This window comes from Sylvia atricapilla, chromosome 2 (assembly GCF_009819655.1).
Source record: "Sylvia atricapilla isolate bSylAtr1 chromosome 2, bSylAtr1.pri, whole genome shotgun sequence".
NCBI classification, from domain to species: Eukaryota; Metazoa; Chordata; class Aves; order Passeriformes; family Sylviidae; genus Sylvia; species Sylvia atricapilla.
Genome location: NC_089141.1, coordinates 87,682,301 through 87,707,144, shown reverse-complemented (window position 1 = coordinate 87,707,144; position 24,844 = coordinate 87,682,301). Strand labels below are relative to the sequence as shown.

Sequence of the window (24,844 nt, the reverse complement as noted above, 5' to 3'; positions counted from 1 at the left end):
TCCCTCCTGATGGCCAGTGTGGGCAGGCAGTGTGTTATCACTGACACCTAAGCTATGTGTGCTGTTTGGATGTGATATGATGAGGTGGTGGCTCCTGAGGAAGAGGCTGGTAATGAAATCTGAACTTGTCCCTGTTCCCATTCCTCTTTGCTGATCACAGCTGGCTGGGACAAGTGGCTCTTAAGTCCCACCATTAAGTGGCTATTGAAACAAATGGGTTAGAAAGAAAACACCAGAAGAAGGGGCTTGGCTTATTTTTAATTCAGATCAGGTGAGTGATTAGTCACTAATTAGTACACTGAGTTACACTGCAGTTAGCAACTGAGGCTAATGATGACTGTGGTGCAGGGAGGTGAACTGTAAGGCTTATGGTGGGAACTTGCTTCAGTCAGGCTTGTAACTGATAGTCACACCACTTGATTAAGTGAGTTCATGTGAGGGCATAGTGTGCTCGATGGTCTAGCAATGTGTTATGTATTTTCCTTGGAACACAGCCCCCTCAGTCAAACTTTGTTTCATTTGGACCATGCATCCCTCCACTAATGTACAAGCTGTCCAAAAGCCCCAGGTATTAGTAGGGCACATATTTCCAGGACTAGGTCTGACATTCTCTACCCACTCCCTTTATGTAAATCTCTATCTTATCCCAAAGGAATGTATTTAGATGGTTGTGCCACCCATTCTTCTTTTGGAAAATACAAAACCCCTGGCACCTTGATGTGCACAACTGCTTCATGCCACTTCAGTGTGCATGCAGCATCTGTAGCAGAGGTACAGGAGTTGTTCTTACTCTGGTCTGATACTAGGCAACAAATGATGTAGCCACTGGGGCTGTGCCAGCTGAGGAGGAGATTCCCCTCTGACCCATTTATGTGATGCTCTCCCCTTCACCCCCTGATGATGTGCGCAGAGCACCAGGCTGTGGGCAGAGGAGGGCTGCTTAGAGCTTGTGCTCCCTGCCTGGTCCCTTTGGAGACAGGCTTGCTCACAGTTCCCCTGTGTAAGGACTTTCAGTGGTAAAGAGAAGATCAGCTTATATTGTACCCACTGTGCATGCAGCCAGGCATGGGTTTTGCTTTTGCTCTCGTAATGCTATGCTCGGTATAGCAGAAGCAGTCAGGCACATGATCTCCCTGAAGGCAGGATCCAGTGTTACTGTAGAAACTGGCCACCAGCTTCTTTTGTAGCTAGCAGCTGTCACGGTGTGGTTACAGCCAAAGCGTGTCACTCCTACTGTGTCTGCAGGCTCTGGAGTTCTGTTTCTGCTACTGAATCCCTTGTGCTACTGCCTGGAGATTAATTCTGTGCCATCTATCAATATGTGTTAAGATATTTCTGTGTTGTATTTATTTTTATAATGATTTTTAATAGCATTTGATGTTCTTTACAGGTTTCATTTTCCTTCACCAATACTTCAAGGCACAGAGGAGCTGGTAAAGGCATTGCCATGAAACCTAACTTGAAGCAATGGAAACAACTCATGCTCTTTGGTATCTTTGCATGGGGCCTGCTTTTTTTGGTGATATTCATCTATTTTACAGATAGCAACACTGCTGAACCAGTTCCAAGTTCCTTTTCTTACATTGAAACTAAGAGACTTCTGCCCCTTCAGGGCAAGCAGAGAGTCATCATGGGAGCCATTCATGACCCATCATTCTCTGAAACCATTGATGGGAATGAGGTACTTCTTAATGAAGATCTCCTAGGTACTTTTAAATCGGGGACTGCAAATGCTAAGAAATGGACTGTATTGGAAGACGCCTTTAGAAATGAAGATGAGTTTTTCCCATCCCAGTTAGGAAGAAAATCAAAAAGTGCTTTCTACCAAGTGAGTGATGATTATTTATTTGCTGCTGGTCAGCCTCAGTCACACAACCACTTCCAAGAGATAGAAAAATTCATTTCGGCTGATGTGACTAACCCAAAAGGAAATATTTTACAGAACAACTGGAGCCATCAGAGAAGAATGAGGAGAAGGAGCACAAAGCATAGGAGAGGCCAGATGCTTGATGAATCTGATGACTGGGATGAGCTGTATTCCACAATGTCGAAATCCTTTCTTTACAAGCTTTGGAAAGGGGATGTCTCTTCCAAGATGCTAAACCCTCGACTGCAGAAGGCGATGAAAGATTATTTGAGTACCAATAAGCATGGGGTGCGGTTCAAGGGGAAACGAAACTCCAAGTTGACAGGAGACCAGCTATTCTGTGAGCTAAAAGAAAGAGTGAATGTGAAAACAATAGATGGCAAGGAGGCTCCCTTCTCCACTCTTGGATGGGAAAAGCACGTTCCCCAAATTCCACTGGGCAAATTATATACACATGGCTTTGGGAGCTGTGCAGTAGTTATGTCTGCTGGTGCAATACTGAACTCCTCTCTAGGGGATGAAATCGGTGGGTGAAATGTATATATATGTATATGTGTGTGTTCATGTTTAAATTTCAAAAGGTTTGTGCTTCTCAAGCACAGATCTGTAAAGTCTGGTTGTTAACTCTCACTAGAGTTGCATGAATGTAAAAGAATGGACTTCAGTGAGGCTGTTCCCTTTCAGAACAGTGTAACTGAAAGGAAAATCAGGCCTGAAGTCATAATCTAATTTAAAGAAAACAATGATGTCTTCTTATCATATTACAGCTTGTAGTATGGAGGCAGCACTAGTTTCGTCAGATCTGCCATATTCAACATTTGTGTGCAACATGCATTTATTTCTTCAGCAGATTAGAGCCATTTTCAGGTTTTATTCTGCAAAGCTGTGTTATCCTGGTCTTCATTTTGCAGTAGCTCATGAGAAAAAAACTCCAGCTGTAAGGCTGTCCCAGACATTTGTCTCTATGTCAAGAAGCAGTAGAGTGTCTCCTCTTCATCTCTTGCCAGTTTAGAGTTCACAGACATAAAGAATTCAGACCCTTGAGTAGCTTCATGCACTGAGATCAAGTCCCCTGGCCTCTTTTCTGGGACTGAATTTTAATGAGTTCAGGTGTGTTCACCCATTGTTTTCCAGTTGCAACACTGAGTCATTGAGGTTACAGGTGTGCTGAGATGTCAGTGTCACTCAGAATCCCCCACCTCAAGGGTGGGAGTTTTGTGGTAGCTATTTGGAAAAGGATGGTGGGGTCATAAACCTAATCCAGGTCAGTTTTCTTTTAAAAAATGAGAGCTACTACTTGTGTTAATGTCTCAGTAGTTCTTTGTTTTAGTAGTACATGTGCAGTATGCTATGAGTGTTGAAAGAAGGATGAAAGGTATGTCTCAGTCTTGTTTCTGGTACAAGAAGAGTTCTCCTTCAGCTCTCTATAAAAACCTTTTGATTTTCACTCATTAATCCTCCCCATCTTCCAGGACTTCACATCCCAATACTTTCTTCATCACACTGTATCGTCTCTTTGACACAGATAGGTTTCCTTTAAATCTCTGGGATATGCTGGAGCTGCTAGGATTATCAGACTGCTGCAATAGGCTTCCAGCACAGCAGATGTGCCCAGCTAGCTGCAGCTAAAATCACACCAGAGTAACCCCCAATGTCACAGGAAGCCTCACTGATTTAGGAATCTTTGGGGGGAAAAAATTTAGCAGTCCCTACCTTCTCCAACATTTTATCTTTGACTGAAACAGAATCTTCTCTGTATTCTCCAGTACACCCAGTTTACACCAGTTTGGATTAGTGCTGTACTGTAGAATCTGTAGCACATTGTGATATATTTACATAATTACATATTACAGCGTGCTTCAAGTCATATTTGCACACTCAGGTGCAGCCCAGGCGTGGATTTGGGTGCTTGACGTGGTACCTGGGGCCTGCCTGCTCCTGTGTGTACTCATTTTCTTAGGAAGCTTCTGGGCACAGAAGCTTATGACATTTTCTCTGATAGAGCTTTGGATTTAAATGGGAAATTGTCATCTGATGCTGCCTAAAGGGAGGAAGAGGGAAAAGCCTACATGGAATTTTCAGATTGCTGGGGTACCAGGAGTCACTGAAGGTGTTTTGCTAAGTGTCTTGCAGGCCTGGGCAGATACTTGTAACTGAGGAGAGGATTTGGCCCAGCCTGTGGTGGGCTGAGTGACTATTTACAGCAATGGTAGACAAGGGAGAGAGATTTTAAGCTAAAAGAGAGGAGACTTAAATTAGATGCTCAGAAGAAATTCTTTCCTGTGAGGGTGGCGAGGCTCTGGAACAGGTTGCCCAGATAAGTTGCCCCATCCCTGGAAATGTTCAAGGCCAGGTTGGATGGAGCTCTAAGCAGCTTGTTCTAGTGGAAGTGTCCCTGCCCATGGCAGAGTGGTTGCAACTAGATGGTCTTTAAGGTCCCTCCCTACCAAAACTATTCTGTGATTCTATGGTTTATTCTCCCAAGAGAAAAAAAATGTGCCTGTAAAAGAAGCAGCGAAGGACATTTCCCTTCGTAGGCCTTTAGCTCCCTCTTCTGTGTTCCTATTAGAAACACAAGCAAAAATGTTAATTGGTGTTCTGCTTTTTGCCCTCCTCTCCCCCACCCCTCTGACTATTTTTAAATGAAAGTAGGTATGGAAATACTGTGCAAGTATAGCAAACACTCCCGTTGTGATCATGCTATTAATTGAGAGAACCAATTATTTTGGCATCACAGGACGTAACAGGCATCTGTGATCAAACCCCAAACTTTTCTTGATCTTAAAAATGCTTATCTGCAAATATGTACTAAAATTCAAATTAGTTTATTTAAACCCAGCTATTATTAGTGTTAAGCTCTGTCCTGGTCCTGGGTTTTTGGCAAAGGAAAATTTTTCATCTGTATACAAAGAACCAGCATGAGTGATGTTGGAAATGCATCACACTGTCTCTCAATTAAGCTGCAAACCATACAATTCCCATTTCATAATCCAGTTCTCAGTCTGATTGTCTGAAAGTTGTCAATCGTGGCTCCAAATTTATGTTCTTAAATTCATTACAACAAACTTATGTTTTTCTTTTCCTTGTCCAAATATGTGAAGTACCTGCAGCTGCACAACCAAGATGCTTGGTAGATGAAGTCTAGGTGTTGAGGCTAGGGTTGTCCCTGCATGGGGACACAGAAAAAACTTCCACTCTTTAGGTTCTGAGGAGTTGGGTTTGGTGGGTATTTGGCAAAATCCCTCTTTTCAGGTATGACATATTAGTGCTAACATGTATGTCTGAGATTAGACTGCTGGCTGCATGCCACACAATGTTTTCCTACATGGAGTAACAGAAGTGCAGAGTAAAGGAGGGAAAAAATGAAAGATCCCAGTTTTATAGGATCAAGCCAAAACTCAATTGGAGTGTTGGTTATCTTTGGAGAGTTTTGCCTCCTCCAGTTTTTGAGCTATAGACAACACATTTTAAGTGACTAGAGATGAACAATTGTACAAACTCCTGTTGAACTGTACCTCTGGGTTAAGGCATTTCATATTCTCAGTGTCCATCAGTAGAAGGGATAAAACCAGACCAAACACAAGGCTACCAACAGAGGCTGCATGTTTCTGGACAGTGGATAAAATGTCTTGTTCTCCTTCAACCTTTTGGGCTTTGAGATCCCCTTAAAAGAGGCACTGGAAGCATGATTATCTCTAATCCAAGGGAGGCTTCCACGTGGTGTCTATCCTTGACCCATACTTGACCTAGAGTTGCTTTCTGTTCTCCATGACTCCAAGGTCAGCTGCTTGTGGAGTAACTTTGACAGTTCAACTCTGTTAGATCTTTGCTACCAAGGAATCCTGAGGTTTCTTTGTGTGAGCAGATGTGTGGGCTGGCTTCCACACAAAGGCTCTTTAAGATTTGTACTGAGCTTGAGAATAAATACACAGTACGGTTAATAGATTTGGGGTAGTCTGAGATTTTCAGGTATTACAAAATACTGTGAAACACAAGCTTATAGTTAAGCATTGTTGTTCATTCAAATGTGCAATTAGATATCCCTGCAGTTTATATGCTTTTGTATGGGGTAATTCTCTGTAAATTTTCTGATAGAAGTAGTGAGGAATTGTGTGTACTGGGTGTACTAATAGTCTTCCCACACTAAGTCTATCCAATTAAGAGAAGCATTTAAGTATTGCATGCTAAATTAATAGATGATTCTGAACATTTTTCCCAGTGGGCTTCTATGTTAATAACATATGGCAGATGCAAGAGGATTTTTGTTTGGGCATAGCAGAACATTCATCATCCTTTTGAATATCCTGATTAGGACAAATGTGTATTAGTTTTGTATTAGTTTAGATAACTGGTTTTATTTTACTGTTCTGTATACTAAGAAAAAAGAGTTACCCCTTCATTTATGCTCCTAGATTCTCATGATGCCGTTTTAAGATTTAATTCTGCCCCAACACGCGGCTATGAAAAAGATGTTGGAAATAAAACAACCATGCGGATCATTAATTCTCAGGTAAGATCTTCCTTTTCAGAGTTCAAGTCAATGTCTCTTGTGTGCAATATGACAGCAAGTTAATAACCTCTGAAAAAGTGTTAGGTATTATGGGAAGCAGGTAGTGATTCGACAGTCATGATACAGAGAAGGTGAAAGTTTTCCCTTACAGGGATGTTTTTACTGCTGTCAGTGTTGAGTGACCTGATAGCCATGTTTCAGGGAACTGGTTTATAAAGTTTCTCATGTGAACTAATCTGTAAAGTCTCTGCAGTATGCCAGAGCTGTCAGTACAGAAAACCTTGACCTCCTGGAGAAGCCATTGCCTCCAGGATTTTCATGAAGTTCAGGCTGTGGTGATTCCAAAGCTGTTTTCTCATATTTTCCAGTTCCCCAATTATTTCCTTGCTGGAAGGCAATAGAAATGGAAACTGAGTTGTGTGACACTAGGCAAGTCATCATTGTTTAAACTTTTGGAAGGCACTAGTAAAAAACCTTATTGTGTACTGGGTATTATACATCAGGTGAGTTTGTTCATCTGAATGGAAACAAGAGAAAATGGGATTTTCTGTGTATGGGTGTAAATAAATAATTGTGACTTGAACTACAGTGACACCTTATGGTTGAGATTAGTTTTTCAATTTCAAAAATGCCTGAATTCCTGTCTTGGGCAAAGCAAACATCTTTCCTCTTTATGAAATGCAAACAAAAAATCAGCAGCAGAATTTCTGTGAAATTTTATGGCATACTGATTCTTGTTGAAGGAGAGCAAAATTTTCAATTACTGTAATGTCTATGAGTTCATTTTGTCTTCTGCTTTGAGCGACTGCCCATGTAAGTCTATCCTTGGTGGGTGTGTTTTTTGTGTATAAGCTCATGTTCTTTGCCATCAAAAATAGGACTGTCATTCCCTTCACACTTATTTTGTAGGACTTTGTAAGGCTGCAGAACAGACTAGATCTTCGAAGTGATTTGGGTTAAATATGCCCCCTTTCTTTTGTTCACAAGAAGAAAGCAGAAATATCTTATTCTGCCTTAAGTGCTGGAATCAGTGTGTCAGGGAACATGGGTTTTCATGTATTTTATTTTACTTTTTTTGGTTTTGCTGGGCTTTTTTTCCTTTTCTTTGATGATTCTCTATTTTACTGTTAGTCAGAATGCCCTGACATTGACCGTGCCTGAACTCCTGAACTGGGCAAGGAGGAAGGTTTAGAAACTCTTAGTAGTTTACTAGACTCAGTAGGCTCCCTGTAGAGGAGAGAAATGTTCTCAGGGAGTGATCTGAGCTTTTTTAGCTCCCCAGAAAATTCAGAGAGATTTAATGGGTAAATTGTGCAGGGCAGAGTGGGATCTTCTGGCTCCCAGAGCTGCTGCAATACATTCCCTTTGGGATGGTAATGGAGGGCCCTGTGGTCTTCTCTTCTGCACTGTGTAAGGCTTGCTCCCCATAAGGTGTCTCAAGAAAACAGAGGGCATGGCAAAGTTCTGGCCAGGTCAGCTCACCTGACTTCTTCACAAGTGTTTGTATTCCCACCAGCTTTGTGCTCCTTCAAAAAGGTCAGAAGCCATCCATGGTAGTCTGTCCACTTGCTGAGAAATTAGCCTTGCCCTCTCCGAGAGTGAAATCTGCACAGGCCACTTGATGGAAATTGCTTTCCCTCCTGGAGCTGGGTTACCTGTACAGGTTTACTGACCCTCCTCCCCTCCTCACTGTTGAACACTCCTGCATTAACTTAATTAAAAGGCTGCTGTGGCCCCTTGTTCCTTCATATTCTGTGCTGTGAAAGCCCAAAGGACATAAAGTAAGCCTGTGCAGTGGCAAGAGATACTGTTATTGCAGAAAAAACTCATACAAATGAGTGCAGACTCACTGAAAGAAAATTTTATGTGGACAAGACCTCCAGAGGACTCTTGCTTACTGGAAGACAAGTAAGAGCTCCTTTGTGTGGTAAGTGTAGAACCAAGCTTTTAAAATCTTGGCCTTTTGGTCAATTTGCTCTGTATACTCAAAAAAGGAGTCTACATTCTTAGGTGGAAATTGTCCTGAGAAATTAAGTTGGGGATCCTGATAGGAGCATGACTAATTCTGTTCTTACTGTAGAAGGCTGATGGAAATTATTAAACTCAAAGTTTATAGTAGGAAGAATATTGCTATGGCAACAATATTATTTTTCTGAAGAAAAATATGCATCATTAAATGTGGCTCATTGGATCCTAAAGGGAAATGAAAATTATTATGAATTTATTTGTGTGGAATGTTGATTATTTTAACAGCTGGAGCAAAATTCATGCTGTTTGGACCATTGCTGAACTGCCTGGCATTGGATGCACCAGGAATCAAAGAGCTCTAGCTAGACATGGAGGGTCTTGGGAGGGGTGAGCCAGCAGGAGTGAAGAGTAGGTTTGCAGGAAGTTATATGATAGCAGTAGATTAGAGCAAAATGACAGTTCCTTCAAAAATAGTCCTTGAAAATGCCTGTTGTTGGAATTGTTTTTCTAGGTATTCCCATTTGTACGCTCATAGTCTAATTTGCTTTTTTTTTTTTTTTTTTTTTCTTTTTCTTTTAATTGAAATGGGACTGACTTGCTGTTAAAATGAGAAAGCCATGAAAAAGGTGGCTGGGGATGGGTGGCAGGGAAAGACATTACCCTTGGAGGCTGTAGCCCTTCAAAGAAAGCTGCTCTGTGTCCAAGAGGATCCCGAAGGAGATCTGAAATACTGTAGCTTTCATTTTCAAGTTCCAGGATACAAGGTAACATTGATACACAATCACACAGCGTCTCAAGTGGTCCCATCACATCCCTCACAGATGGAGAGTAATTCAGCATACTGCTACTTCAAACTGTAATGAGTGCTGTTTATGGCTAAGCTTTTTTTGTATATATTTTTTAACAAAACAAGATGCTCAAAATCAACCAGAACCTGAAGCATAACAAACAGCAGCGTGGGTAGGACTGTTCACTTGAGAGAAGGATTTTGCCATTTTTCTGGATCCCACTTGCTTTTAATGCTGTGCAATTCTTTGTATCTGTGTTTGCAGATTCTCACCAATCCAAACCATCACTTTGTCGACAGCTCCTTGTATAAAGATGTCATCTTAGTAGCCTGGGATCCTGCTCCCTACTCTGCAAATCTGAATGTGGTAAGATATCCACTTAGACCTTTCTTCCCAATTATTTAAAAGTACTGGAGAAAATTAATTTACTACTTTGGTCTCCTGGTTCTCCCTTTTCACCCCAGGTTCTGTCTTTGTATGAGTGGAGAATGCTCTGTCTATAGGAATTGGTCAAAATTGGTTTATTGGTCAAAAACTTTTTAGTAGTCAGCGATTGTACTGGAGAGGACTGTTCTGAGATGCTGGGATAGATGAATGGTGGCATTTGTTTGATAAAAGATTCCTATTTTCACATAACAGCAAGTTTTCTGTGTGCTTGCCAAGGAGGGAATATTGCTGGATTTCAGGAGTAGATTTTATAAGGAAAGGTGAAAAACTGCATCCATTTTTCTCCACCTTCCCCTCTGCCTTTCCAAACAAAATACAACATCCTAGTGAAAATCTCTCTTGAGTGCCTTCTCCATTTCTCAGGCTTCCTCCCCACCAGTCTCCCCTTTAGTCCACTGCCCCACGGCCATCTGTGCCCTGCCGTCCACCCCCTCAGAGAGCAGCAGATGTCCATCTGGTTGTCACTGGGGGAGTCTCTACTTTGGCTGTTGCTGCAGCTCCAGCAGACAAGTTGATCTGATGGCTTTTGGCACAGGGAGCTTGGAGCTGAGCAGGCTGCAGAGGAGAAAGTGAGCCTTCATCTGCTGAAGTCCCTTAGCAACAGATGCCAGAGGCTTCTGTTGCTTCCCACGCAGGCTGCCGTCGGCTGCGTCATGCGCTGCTGCCTCCGTCAGCAACAGCGACGCTTTCTGAGGGATGTTCACCCCCAGGCCCAGATATCATGTCAGAGCTCTCTGAACCTCTTCTTTAATGTGGAGCTGTGAGGAGAAAAAAAGGTCTTGGCTCATCCCACAGCAGTCAATTACTTACTGGGTCTCTGTATGAAGAAAGGAAACAGCCCAGAGTGAGGAATGCCTTTCTAGCAGAAGCATCCACCAGTGCGGGCTGCTTTGCTACCTTTGCTTTTGTTCTGCAGAACCCATATGAAGCCAGTTTATGCTATTGTACATGTAGTGTTCAAAACTTGTTTAATACTATTAAAAACCATCTGACTTTTTTTCCTCCCAGTGGTATAAGAAACCGGACTACAATCTGTTCACTCCCTATGTACAGCATCGCAGGAAGAATCCAACCCAGCCATTCTACATCCTCCATCCAAAGTTTATATGGCAGCTCTGGGACATCATTCAGGAGAACACTAAAGAGAAGATACAGCCCAACCCTCCTTCTTCAGGGTTTATTGGTAGGTGTATCAAGAATGGTCTCAGTAGACATGTTAGATTAAAAAAATAATTTAAAATTTGTACACTGCATGAGGATTGAGTCCATACAGGTGTACTATTTGTTCTTGATGCTCTACACAGAAACAATGACTAGCAAAAATGCACAATATGAGAACTAGAAAATAGTTGAGTGAATTTAATGTTCTGCTTTCTTGCCCTTCACATCCATAGTATGTCTACCATATCTATAAAACATGCATATATCTATGAGACATTTGTTTTATTCCATATTAATTTATCTGTTGAGGACCCACTCAATTCTGAAGTTCCTCATTGGGATCTTAGAGCAGAGAATCCTCAGACAACAAATGAAAGCAGATGGCAGATCATACAGATGGGATGAAATCAATGGCAGGCTGAGCTGTATTCTCTACACGGGCCAAAAGCTTCCAGTGCTCAGTCCGAGCACTTCTCCTCTTCACTGGAAGCAGTAGTGTTTCACTATATTTTTTGGTCCTTCCTTAGTATTTCAGTGGGAATAATTTGGCTCTGTGCCCACAATTCATGCAGCAGAACAACTTACCTGATGTACAACAGGTCCTGACTCTGGACAGGTCTAAAGGATCTGAGTAGTCAGAGAGGCAAGGCTGAGTCAGGGTCATCTGTGCTTACGCTTCTAGACTCAGGCCAGTAGAGCTTCAAACACCATCTTCGGCTTTGGAAACTCCACCTTTTCCTCACTGACATTGTGATATTGATCTAAGTATTTGCTGCAGTCAGAAAATGTTGGGATTTGTTTGTTGGGGTTTTTTTGTTGTTGTTTGTGGGGGGTTTTTTGTTTTGTTTGTTTGTTGATTTTTTTCTTTGTATCTGAATCTAAAAGCAAAGACATCTGAGATTGTATCTGATACGGGAAAACTAGTTTTGAGCATTTATCCTGGCTTCTGTTTGCAGTACTGGCATCCTAGGATACCTTGGAACATACCAAAGGCCTTAGAGAGGGTGCAGAAGCTTCCAGAGGTGTGACATAAGGGTGATTGGGAGATGCCCATCTGTGCCTTGAGTGGGTTATGCATACCTGAAACATGAGTGGAGAGTAAAGGAGGCCTGGTGTGTTGTTGAATGGGGGCTTGGCTGTTGGTTACTTCTTGAAGTGAGATTTGTTTGGAACCTGCTTGTAAAAATTCACAGGGAGAAGACAGCTCATGCAGAATGATCTCACCAGCTGCGTTCACATTTTGCAAAAGTGTTTCTTGTAGCAATGAAGATGTTGATAAAAATAGGCTAACAGCTGCTGATTGTAAGAATAGTGAAGAGGATCATTGTGCTGTTAATCTGTACTTCCACCACACATAAAAAACACTTCAAAAGCTTGCTTTGAAGAAATGGAATTAATTTCACTATGAGAATAGAACAGCAGTCTTCAATCCCAAATCTAAATGGTAGTGGCAAAAAAAAAAAATCCTTCAACCAGAGAAAGCTTTGAAAATATAAACCATTAAACAAGCAAAATTTTAACAACAAAAGCTATACAGATAAATATGCTCTGTACATATGCAAATTTGCCTTCTTCTCTACTGGGAATTTTATTTATATTGTTCTTTTCCATGAAACAGTGGTTTTTGGTAGGCTGTTACTAACTTAAAAAATCAAGGTAGTAAGATTATTGAAGTCATATCCCCCCCCATTTCATAACTAGCTACTGTTCTGATAGATGTACTTTAAATATTTATTAGGGAGAGTCTTCCTGTTTTGGTAACATTATTGAATTAATGTCTATGCATTGCACATGTAACATAATCTAAATTCAGAGGTAGCACAGAAACAGCAAATGCATATTGTCAGGGACATAAAGGGCAAGATAAAGCATAAAAAATATAATGCAGCTTGGCAGAAAGCTGAAAAGTCATGTTGGTCTTCAGGCCAGGTGTCTCTCAATCACTCATGCAGCAGATAATCCTGTTGGAACTGAAGTTGGGAGACACAACTAGTGTACCTATATGAAAGGGGTATCCTGAATATTGAACTTCTACCTGATTCTTACAAAATCTATAAAATTATTTCCTATAGAATTAGTAGAAAGATTGAGTAAGTGATGGCCATCATGAAATATGAGTTAATTAATTTCAAGAAGAGAAAATAATTTCTTAAATGAGCACACTACTAAATACCACTGTGCTTAAAACAGCTATATGAAGGAAAATAGGCTGTTGTTAAATACAGAGTATGAATTTTTACAGAGATACACATTCCTGAATCTAAGCAATTTCTAGCATGGACCATGATGTTTCTAATCATATAGAAAAGGTTACAAAAAAAGGTTCTTAGTCAAGTGAGGCAATTTTGTTTCAAGCTCTTTAGCCTCCAGTAGGCCCAGTTTACAAAATTGGACCAAGTAATGATATATTAAAATATGGAAACATCAGAATGTTTCTTTTCACAAATGTTTTAGCATGGTCTTACACTGTTTCTTCAGTAATTACCTTTTTATCCTGGCAGTTGTATCTATCTGCCACTTAGCACTATTTATAAGAAACTGTCTCTTGCCAAATGGAGGATGTTGGTGGAATGTGTCCTCGAGGTGTTCTTCTGCAGCAATGAGTCAGCATCCTTCCACAGTGCCTGATCTCAGGGGAATCTTTTAACATTGTTAATAACTGTATTACAATACTGAAGTCACAATATTATTAAATATCTCAGAAAAGGGGGCCAGTGAGGATGAGGTAGTCTCTCACATGCTTTGATTTTAGAGGAATGAGAGAGAGAGAAGAGATAGAACTTCTTGCCTGTTTTTTTCACTGAATGGGACCTAGGGAAAATAATGGTTTTTGCACTTCCTTTGGGGTATGGGCTGCCCTATATCTGCATAAATTCTGTCTGGAACCTCTGCCTCCTTCAAACCCTGCTATGTCAGCTCTGCACCAGCTCTGTGTTGCTGAGGAGATGCAGTAGCTTTTGCCAGCTGATGACTGGGGTGAGAGAAGCACAGTCCATGTCCCATCTGTGGAGGGGACAGGAGGAGCAGGCTTGGTTGAGGGGGGGGGACAGTTTGTGGGTAAAGGTCCAACAGGGTAAACCAACCTTTTGATTTTAATCTGGGAGTCTCTTTTGGTTTGTTTCCTGAGACACCAGCATGGACTTTAGTTGGCTCATATCTTTGCCTTATGGGGGGCATGTCATAGCTTAGCTGATATCCCTCCTCAATATAAATCACTTACTCTTTGTCCTCCTAGTCTAGTCCTTATAAAAGCTTTGAGAAGCCATTCCTTCATATTTTTGCATCACTTTTGCAGCTGCTGCCTTCATGCTTCTCAACAAATTTCTGCACAGTATTCTCATAATCTTGCATTTGCATTAGGCAATTACCATGGTGGCTTTTCACAGTTCAAGTTGTTGGTTCACATTTGGCTGAAAATAAGTTTGCTAAATTACTATTGATGTGTTTACATCTCATCTTGGACTTGGGTCTATGCCATTTTTCTCAGAAGATATATAAGCATCCAAACACCAAACCTCAGATTTGGATTCCACTGGCAAATCCTAAATTGGCACTGTTACTAGGGAAGGATTTGCCCTACCTTTTGGCAACAGAAGTAAGTCACCTCTCACTTCCTGTTAATAGTCTTTCACTGTGAAATATGAAATGTCTTCCTCCTGTCTGTCTTTACATATCAAAGTTCTGTGTTTAACTGAGTCTGATAGTATATGGACTGTCAGTCTCTTCTGCTATCATTCTGCTGTAAGAACTGACTCTTCCTGTACCCTCTTTGGTAGCCAATGTAAACAGACTGTTCTGACCTTAAATTTTTGTCATCTGAAGACCAAGAGTAAAACTGCAGAGTTTTTCAAGAGCAGCATTCTGCATTCATTGGGTGGGGTGGTACATCAGCATTCGGAAAGTTTGAGGGCTTTTTAATAATGTCAAGATTATACAAAGGCTTTGCTGTGGAGATTTGCTCCTGTCCACTGTTTACTTAGTGGATTTTCTGCAAATTCCTACTTACCACTGTCCATCAATACACTTTGCTGATTTACCTCTTCAGAGCTAACTTTCATAGAAATTCACATTTATGTACTCTTATAGAGCAGTGACTTTTGTCTTTTAAAAGCTAGCTGAAAGCTGTGACTGCAGTATTTTGGTTTGTTTTCAGTCAAAACATAACCTGTGTAGATTCTTACATTTCAGGTTGTCTGTGTAGGTGGTAGTATTGCTGTGTGCCAGAAATGTTAGCTTAACATACAATCCACTGAACACAAAATAACTAAACCCAGATTACTTTATTGTTGGGAGAAGGAAAATGTTTTTTTGAGGCCTTACAGTTGACATTACAGTTTTAATAGTTATGCATCATTAATAGTTGATAGCATTATTTTAATCTTCATTTGCATGCATCAAGGCAATAGTACAAACAAGACTATCATTACATTGCAACATTAGCAGGACGCTGTGTGACTAAGAACTTAAACTTAAAATGGCTTCGGAGAGCATGTTGCATAGAAGTATACAGCTGATCTCCAGGTCTGCTTAGGACAAAATGCACTTTCATGAACTGAAAGAAACACCCGAATATATTAAGAGTTGCCTTTGTTGATGTTATTCAGTTGCTTTAACAGCAGTTGGTGCAGGAAGAGAACAGTGCTCATTCTTTTCAGTCCAGTTTTGTTCAAGTATTAGCACACAAATAAATAATACCTCCAATACACAGGCTTCAAATTATTCTTACGCTAATAAAAAGCACAGTGAAACTTGAGTATCTCTCACATCCCAAAATAGAGACATAAAAGCAAACTCTCCTCTTAAATCACATTAAAAATTTATTATTCTAGTGTATCACCCAAAATTAAATAATACATTTAGAATTCCATTGTATTACTGGTCAGTATTTTCCAGTCTGTGCTCATATTACAGAATGTATTATTGTGATTAATGTAGAGCTTTTTGCATTCACCAAGTTATAAATATATAATTTTCTAGGTCTGCTGTGTAATGCTAGTATCTATACATCAAAGATGACAGTTTTGCACAAATTATTAAGCTTAGGCACAGGGCCATATGGTAACAATTCTTTGATAAATAATTTGGTTTTCTTGTGGTTAATATTTTTCACATAGTTCATGAGCTAAACAGAGGTAAAAGAACCCTTTTTTAGAAACAAAGTGCCTTAAAAAGCCAGAGCTACTTTTACTGCAGGTACCAATGAATAACAGACACATTTGGCTCAGTTTCAAGGAGTTTCCTGTGGTATCTGCAATCCAATCAAGTGAGACTCTAGTAGTAGACTATCATATAGAAAACTATCCATTCTAAGTGCTTTATGCTTGTATGTAATGCTTTCAAATGCACAGATTATAAAACACAAACTTACTAATATATCTAGCTAAATTATTTTCTGTAACTGAATTTACAATGTGTGTGAAATGAGACATTATGAGCATAAACCAGATTATATGTATTTAAAGTTTTTCAGCATCTCTTACATTATCTTATAATGATTCTTTGTTCCTGATGAATGTTTGAGTTACATTTACAATTCTAGTTGCTTTCATACAGCATCTGTTGATTCAGATATATTAAACTATATTTTATTTATTTGTAAGCTAGAAAACATTCTTTTTTAAATCAGAGTGCTAACCACAAAGCTTAATCTTACCATACAATATTCATGTTGGAAAATCAAAACCTTTGGAATTATTCAAATTGCCAAGAACAAATCAAAAAAGCATTTTCTCCTTTTGATTAGAATTCATTGTACGTGTTCATTTGTAAAAACCATCCATGCAAGGAATTTAATCTTCACATAATTCTGATTTAAATGTTCTCAGTGCAGATTGTAAAAGCTAGGTTTATTTGTGCCAACTGGACTGAGTTTAAACTATACCCAGTGCTTCCTAACACCATAGATATCTGCCAAATAGGAAAAAAATAAAATACACTTGGTCTTAACCAAAAGGCCAAGAAGAGATAACACATTTTGCTAAGGATTTTGAAATACTAATATATAATATTTCAAAACATGTAATACTGTTTTAGTGTCTACAATTGTGCTGTTATAACAAAGTTGCATTTCATTGTTTCTCCAATAACCACATAATTTCTTCGGGATAATATATTTTATAGTATTTTTAAAAGAGTATTCTATGCTCACAATTCTTTTTTTTTTCCTTTTTTTTTTTAACATCCAGTTAGGTGTTCCTGAACATTGCCATTCAACTATAAATAACTCACAAAGAACACCTTTGAATGTACTACCACAATACAGGCAGAATTATTTTTCATTTTTCCATTTTTACAGTTGTAATCCAAATGGGACTTTAAAAATCCAGCCAAGGGTATTAGAATTAGATTAGAATGGCTTATGCAGAATTATCTTCAGTTGTGATTTTGAATGTATGGTAGCACCAGTTACATTTGTCAAAGCTAAAATCAGGTTGGATATCCTGACCTTTTTCTTAATGTGAATATGGGTTGGTTATTTAAGATCAAAAAAGCTCTTTGATATTTAGATTCTATAGACAAGCCTATAGGCATTCCCTTCTGGGTTTTACGCTTCCTCAAGTTGTGCATGTCTGCTGGACTTCCCTAAAACCTTTGTAATTCTCAGCTTTTACTCCCATTCCTGTACCTTAGTATTAAAGAATGCTGGAAAAAAACAAAAAACCAACAAATCTCCCTTCAGCTTGCACATAAATTTGCCTTATCTGTATGGTCCATGTCTGGGTCAGTCAAAGAGCACGATTTGTGTATCCTGACTTAGCTGTTTCCAGTGCAGGTCTGTATTTGTGTTAGTCGCCCTCAGAATTAGTAGAGAAAAAAAAGTAGATACTCTTAAATATTACTGTGAGCTCCATATTTCCCTCAACATGTGAAATTTTCATCCCATTCTGGGAATGCAGCTATCCATGCTGCCACTCAGGCTTCCCCTACAGCTAAGAGAAAAAAACCAGGAACTTCTGGGGAATGGCTCGTATGATCCATTTGACATGCACTGCTTCCTAAAATTGCCCTTTCTTCTGCTGACAGCAGGGAAGCGTGTGATACCTGTCTCAGGTGGGGTAACTGCGCCAGAGGCACATTTGATCATGCCTTGTTTTTATTTCTTCTCATTGTGCTTCTGGAAAATCCAATTACATTGTTTTTCATGAAACTCCAAAAGCTACTTACAGAGGGGAGTAGAGGAGAAGGTCCTTGATAGCTAAGTGCCAGACTTTTATTTTGTTTCTGTCTAGTCAGTGGAGAGAAACAACACTAAAAGGAAAGTTCTCTGTAAGTGAACAATTCAACACATCCTAAAGGAGACATCTAAAATAAGTCAGATGAGTTTTGCCCTAGAAATACCTGTCTCCTGCAATGTCTGTAAAGAATGCTTTAAGCCATCAAGGTCAGAGATGGGCATGAACATCTCAGTAAAATTAATTCTGTCCAGACTCTATATTGTGTTTGGACAATGACTGTCTCATCCTGTTTATTAATAGCTCCTTAGGTCACGTGCAAGACAGTCTGTGCTGTTTTATATATATAATAATCATGCATTGACTGAAAATTGTTGTAAGAACTGCTAGCAAAAAGAAATATTGAAGTGTACTGTATGGAAATCTTCACCCTACAGGCTATCAAACAATGAGGTTTTCATTCATACTGATAATACTGGAGGAGTGCTGAGATATGAACAAAGTTGATGCAGATGATGTTGAATTGAGCAGTGATGTGAAAAGTACACTGACGAAAGAAAGAAGTGTATAGACATATTCAGAGGGCAGTACAGGGACAGGACATAAACAAGGCACAGTTGGACACTATAGGTGTGGGAGAAAATACCAAGAAACTCAGCCACAGAAGAGAAACTTAGGAGGCAATAACAAAAAAAGAAATATGAAGATAACAATTGGGAAGCAACATGGAACTTTGCAGAATAGACAGGCAAGCAAAATAAGTTAATGGAACCAAGTCTGAAATCAGTCAGGCACATACCTCTTCTTTCGCTTTAAGTCTGCATCCAAAACATAAAAGTACAAACATAAGTTAGAAAGTATTTTGGGGGTCATGTAAGTAGGAAAAACTAACTGGTTATTTAAAACATTTATAATACCACTGAAGCTAAGAGGAGGAGGAGGTAAGGGAAGATGGGAAAACTAAGTTGTAAGGTAGATGAAAATATAGACAGCTTGGCACATTTACACCTGCTGGATACAGATGTCAGTAACTTCCTACAATGTTGTTAAAACCAAGCAAAGAGAGCAACTGAGTTAGAGTGGTATGAAAAAAACATGGGATGGAATGTGAGACCTGTAGTCCAGAAGGCTCTGTTGGCAGCCCTGTTTAAGGACTTCAGAAAAACAACCTATACACATAGCATGAGAAAAAAAAAACCAGAATAAAACCTGAATATATCCTAGTACATGGACCAGTATAAATGCCCTAGTGGTCTAAATTGCTGCTATTTTAAAGATGGTCAATTAACACTTTTTTGTAAACGGAGTTTGCAGTAATGGCTCTACAACACTAGAGCTGTCTCCTGTGGAAGGGTTTCACATACTCCAAGGCATGAGACAGAAATAAAACCATTTCTTCTCTGTTTTAGAGAAGACTATATTGGTACAAAAAAAGATGGCTTCCTTTCAAAAAATAACCTTTTTTTTTTTTCCTTCTTTCTCCGTCTCCTTGATTTCTTGTTTGTTTTGTTTTGTTTTGTTTTTTCTTAATATACTGTAGTGCAAAACAGCAGGAGCAGATCCTTTTGAGGGGGAATCAGGGGGCTGTGCTAGCTAAGTGAAGGGACCTACCTCCTCAGGTTCCTCTGTAATCCTGCATCTCACCCATAGGTGGTTTGCATGGAAGTCCTGGTTGCACCACACTGTTGGTCCCATGGGCTGGAGGTTTGTAGTGTTAGAGGTGCTAGAGGAGGATCAGCCTGGCACTGACCAGCCCACCATTTTTGCCCAGACTGGGGTTTGAACATTTGACATGTACACAAGGTCTGGAAGTATCAGGAGTGCTCCTGATTCCACCACCAGGACAGATAAGCCTCCAGCACTGGGACAGTTCTGTATGTGGTAATCTCTGCTTCTTCTTGTAGCTCATCTTTCAGACTTCAACACACAAATGTGCTGTAACTTAGCTGTTACCACTCAAAAAATTGTCTACCAAATCACTTCTGCCACATCTTTCATCCTGCCAAACATCATTGTCCAACATGAGCAAAAATGTGCATAGAACTTACTGTTATTTATGAGCAACCTAGACTGAAACCCCAAGACATGGTCTGTATGGAACCAGGCAGGAAAGGTAAGGAGCTAAACTAGATAGCCCTGTGTGCCTTAAGATTGATTCAGGAGGACACTGAACCACTGATTACTAAAAGCTAAAACTCTACCACTTCTAAGTCCTCCATTAACTAATTTACAGGAAAGTCATACTGATTAAAATTTTGTCATGGTTGAAGGATACCTGGAGTTAAGTGGCTATTTTTCTGTTATAATAAGAGTCACAATTTTTGTTCTTGACAGTTTTCCAATCGCACAAAGGGCGACTTCCTTTATTACTTTTAGAGTTAGCTTGGTAATGTGGCAGTGAAATAAAACACACTTCGGTTAAGGCTTGTATTTTCCATCAGAGCCGGTTTTCCTAAGATGTTGGTGGTATAGCTTTTGAAATTGTCTCTAGGCTTGGCTCTGGGCGCAGGAGAGAAGTCATTTTACTGTCTGTTTCTGGATGTGGTTCATTATTGCACACGTTTCCAGCATCCGCCCTCTGATCCAGCTGGATAACAGTTACCTTGGAATGGTAGGTGGGCTCTCCATCAGTGGAGGAAGGAGGTTGGCAGTGGAAAAGCTGACGAAAGCATTTGTAAAACTAAAACAACAGAAAACCAAACAATTCTAGATATAGCTGCTTGGCAGGTTACAATTCAGAGCATCTCTGTAACATCTTCAAGGCAAGGAAACTTGGTTTATTAAGATTGTACTTTGTGTTCAAATAGGGATAAAGTATTTTTTCACCATGAATATGTGTTTCTTGCTGCATAAGACTAAAGTTCATTCAAATTTGTGAACTTCAGAATTTATTTGCTTAGATTTTCTAAGACTATGGATTCTGTAGAGTGTAAAGCTGTAGAACAATTATAAAATACATTCAGAACCTTTAATTTATGATAAAAGATTTAATCACAGAAGTAATTGTTTTTCAGTTGCTTCACACATCAGGCAGGGAAAAGTCATTTTGATAATCTAATGATACACAGCAGGAAGAACATAGGATTCATTTCATTAGCAAGCCTTTGAAATCCCTGAATTCCCAAACTGTAAACTAAACTTCAGAAAATGGCTTTGCTTAATTAAGAAACCAAAATAATTTTTTTATGTTAATTCATTTCACTTCTGAGATCTACCCAAAACACCATTGATGATACCAAAGCTGTTGTGCAGGGAAAAAAAAAACAACAGTTAGATCAGTTCTCATCTGTAAGTGCCAAGTGAGCAGAGTTATACAGCTACCTCCTCTGAGAGCTGACAGTCCTTTTCAACAGACAGAGATACCAGTAGTGCTGCAGATGCCTCAACACGTTTTCTACACAAGTTTATTTTTTAAGAGAATTCTTAAAATAAATAAATGGCATCCAAAACTTACTTAATGTCACTTTCCATTTGCATGGCTTTGTGAAACAGAAAAGGCTTCCAGGAGCTGTGAAAGTACTGTAGTTTAGGCAATGTTGTTGATCATTATCTGGTATTAGTTTGTCTGAAAATGTGCAGCTGCAACAGCAATATTTCTCTTGTTTCAAGGCTATAACGACCGCAGTTGATGGTGCTGACCATAGTGTGCCATTGGCATGTGGCAATAAAAAATAGGTTGGCATTTTGTGGATTTCTCCTTGCTGAGCAAGGAAGTGGTGAGGGGCTTTTCCTTATGACACCACTGCTTTAAATAGGAATTCATCTCTGGTGTCTCTCAATGAGACTCTTCACAGAATTGTCTGAAGCTGTGGGCTTCTGTGCCACCACTACATGGGGGATGTTTCTTTATATGCCCTTCTGCATGTGTTTGGCCAAGTCTTGCTGCTTAGTGAGAAGCAAGTGGATGGGAAAACTGGAATTGGTTCAGTTTCAGACTAAGACCAGCATTGCAATAAAGTGGAGATGTTTCAAGGATTCTTACGGGAGATGTTTTCTGAACAGTCCATATGGGAAAAGAGGGGAGATGGGAAAGAGCAGTCTTCTCACTCAGGAGGCTGATGGTGATATGCAAGTTCTTTATAGGCTTTTCACTCTTTCTTTATGATTGTTATCCTACCCTGTTGACTTCAAAGGGGTCACAGTCTTTATGTATCAGGGACAAGTGAAAGCCGCTCAAATAAAAGGAACCATTGCTTCATTTAATGATTTTACAGAATACTTAAGGTGTGCGACAGCAAAGAAAAAAGGGAAAGAAAAATGGATTGGATGACTGCAGGGAAATTTCTGCAAGAAAAGGGCAAGCTGGTGTTCACTTTTGTTTTCACTTCTCGTTGCAGGCATCCTCATCATGATGTCCATGTGTAATGAAGTGCATGTGTACGAGTACATCCCTTCAGTGCGGCAGACCGACCTATGTCACTACCATGAACTCTACTACGATGCAGCTTGCACCTTAGGGGCTTACCATCCACTGCTCTATGAGAAGCTCCTGGTGCAGAGGATGAACAAAGGTTTGCAGGATGATCTGTATCGGAAGGGGAAAGTCATTTTGCCAGGGTTCAAAGCTGTCAAGTGCCCCAAACGAAATAATCTCCCACGCTTGTAGAAGTAAGTCTTTCAGAAACCATGTGCAATAAGGTACTACTGTCGTACTATAAACAAGAAGAGAATACTTGAAAAGATATATCTTAGACCAATCTAGTCTTGAGTCTATAAATTGTAATTAAGTAGCAGGCATGAGAAATACTTCTTTTTCTGAGCCTGAGTATTTATTACTGCTTTGCAAATAGTTACAGAAAAGCAAAGGCTTAGCTCATGAAGGTGCAAAGGACATGCTTAGGCAGAAATATAATGTATTGTTTTTGGTGTGACTGTCAGAATTTGTCAGTGGTCTTATGCCACATATCCTAGACTGTAAGTTTTTTAAAATGAGTTTATTTAATTGTCAAACCTGGCATTGTGAAGCAGCCTCTATTGTTCATGTATGTACTGAGCGGGCAGTTGAACAATGCAGCATTTCCCATGGCTCCATGGGATTTTCACACTCTCCCAAATGAAGTAATTGCTACTCCAAGTGCAGTCATTCACTAGAGCAGACTTTAATGCCTGTCCCTACACAGGCTTAGTTCCTGGCCTCCAGCTGAACAGGGGCTTAGGGTGGCCCTGAAGTGTGTGGGGTTGGGGATGGCTGTACACAGCTAAACCAGTTAAACTACTGGATGTATTTTTGGATGCCAGTCTCCTATGCTCACACTGACTGATGAGGGAAGAGAGAAATCTCTCATTTCCTTAGAGGAAAAAAAAAAAAAACCAAAACATATTTGTAACCCAATTAGGATGAAAAACTGTCCCTGAAAGGACTAGGAGGAAGGTGTGGGATGGAAATGCTGCCTTCCCTCAGTCTGCACAGATACAAAAGATCTAGGGAAAGCCAAGGGAAGCTGTGCAGCATTCAGCCATCACACTGAAAGCAAGCATAGAAGGGGCTCACCTCTTGTCAACAAAGATAGCATTCAGGAATACAGACATTATTTGTTAGGTATTTCATTCGTATCTGAATCAAAGTCACTTATTCACAAGTTTTTGCTGCTCAGAAAGGAGAAGTGTTCTGACAAAAGATAACAGCATTTTTACTTAATATTTGAAAGACTGTAACACAGAAAAGCTGTAATATCTGCAAAAAAAAAAAAAACTGACTACAGATTGCATATGGAGATGGTTTGATATTTTCATAAGGACAGTATTCTTTAAGGCAATTCTAAAAGTTAATGGTCTGGAGTGGTTTTTTTTAAGTTTTTTTTTTTTGGTTTGTTTTTTTACCACCTGACTGTACATTTTATTTTAGAGTAAGTTCAGCAGGAATACGTGTACACAAAAGCACAGCTATATCCTACTCATGTCCATCCAGTAAAAAAAGCAGACTGCTCAAAGGGGCATTGAAAAGAATAGCTGACTGGTTGTGATGGAAAATATTTTTTGTATTTTGACTTAAGCAAAAAGCCTTTTGCCAAAAAGGAAAAAAAAACAAAAAGCAAGCAACACTAATGACCATTTCACCTTCAGTTGTAATGTAAGTGTAATCACAAAACTCTTTTTCTCTCATTCAGCTCTTTGGGAAGAAGTATTGGAAGGATCTTTTGGAAGGATTGTTTTCCTTCCTCAAAATGAAGAATATATATCTTACATAGGACTTAGCCTTCTTTTGGGGCTTAAGATTCTTCTTTTTGACAGAAATTGTGTGGATGATCTAATAGCTGTACTTCTGTGTTGTATGGATAGTTATGTCCATAAGGCATTTTGGTACATATCAAAATTAATAGGTTTTACTCATACTAGCCTTGGATTTGGGATATAGTACATACCAATGTTTTTTTTTAATGTTATGTGTGGCGGCAACTTTTATTCTTGAAGCTAATAACATTGTTATTTAAATGCATGGACAATAGATAACCTACACAGAACTAATCTATTTTTCCATATGTTTGGTACCCTGTTTGCAAAACATAAGCAGTCTGAACAGTGCAATCAAATATGTCTCTCTCTGCTGTACCCTGGGTTAGCTAACTGTAAAGGAAGAGAGTTTAGCTTTCTAAGACTAGTGAATATGCTACTTTTCAAGAAGCAGGAACTTCTAGAGTTCCAAAAAGAAAAAAAAAAATCACTTTGCCTGGCCTACAACCACAAACTTTTAACTTTGATTTTCACCAAGATGAAAAATACTAACTGCATTGCTCAACCACCCACAGAAGGATTATATAGTATTATTTATTCTCTCAATAATTTGTCAGAATCATCAATATAGCTGTTGATTATACAGAACAAGACAAATTATAAAGTTGCATGTAACAAGTGCTAAGCATACCTACTTAGTACATCATATATATACCAACGCAGAACCAGTCTGAGATGTTACATAATGAACTATATATTT

At 39.5% G+C, this 24,844-nt stretch overlaps 2 protein-coding genes across 2 annotated transcripts in view; one reads left to right on the top strand and one right to left on the bottom strand.

Annotated features, from left to right (window-relative positions):
- The first annotated feature begins 1,390 nt into the window (after positions 1-1,390).
- Positions 1,391-23,209, top strand: ST6GAL2 (ST6 beta-galactoside alpha-2,6-sialyltransferase 2). Its single transcript, XM_066313717.1, has 5 exons — positions 1,391-2,393; positions 6,280-6,377; positions 9,398-9,499; positions 10,589-10,763; positions 22,251-23,209. Exons 1-5 carry the CDS (start codon positions 1,448-1,450, stop codon positions 22,517-22,519), a joined length of 1,590 nt encoding a protein of 529 aa, XP_066169814.1. The 5' UTR covers positions 1,391-1,447; the 3' UTR covers positions 22,520-23,209.
- The window catches only part of LOC136357982 (pinopsin-like), a 76,939-nt gene continuing 72,187 nt past the window's right edge, over positions 20,093-24,844 (bottom strand). Inside the window, exon 4 of the mRNA XM_066313716.1 lies at positions 20,093-20,593. Coding sequence (XP_066169813.1) covers positions 20,366-20,593 — 228 coding nt within the window. The 3' untranslated portion in view covers positions 20,093-20,365. The remainder of the gene's footprint in view (positions 20,594-24,844) is intronic.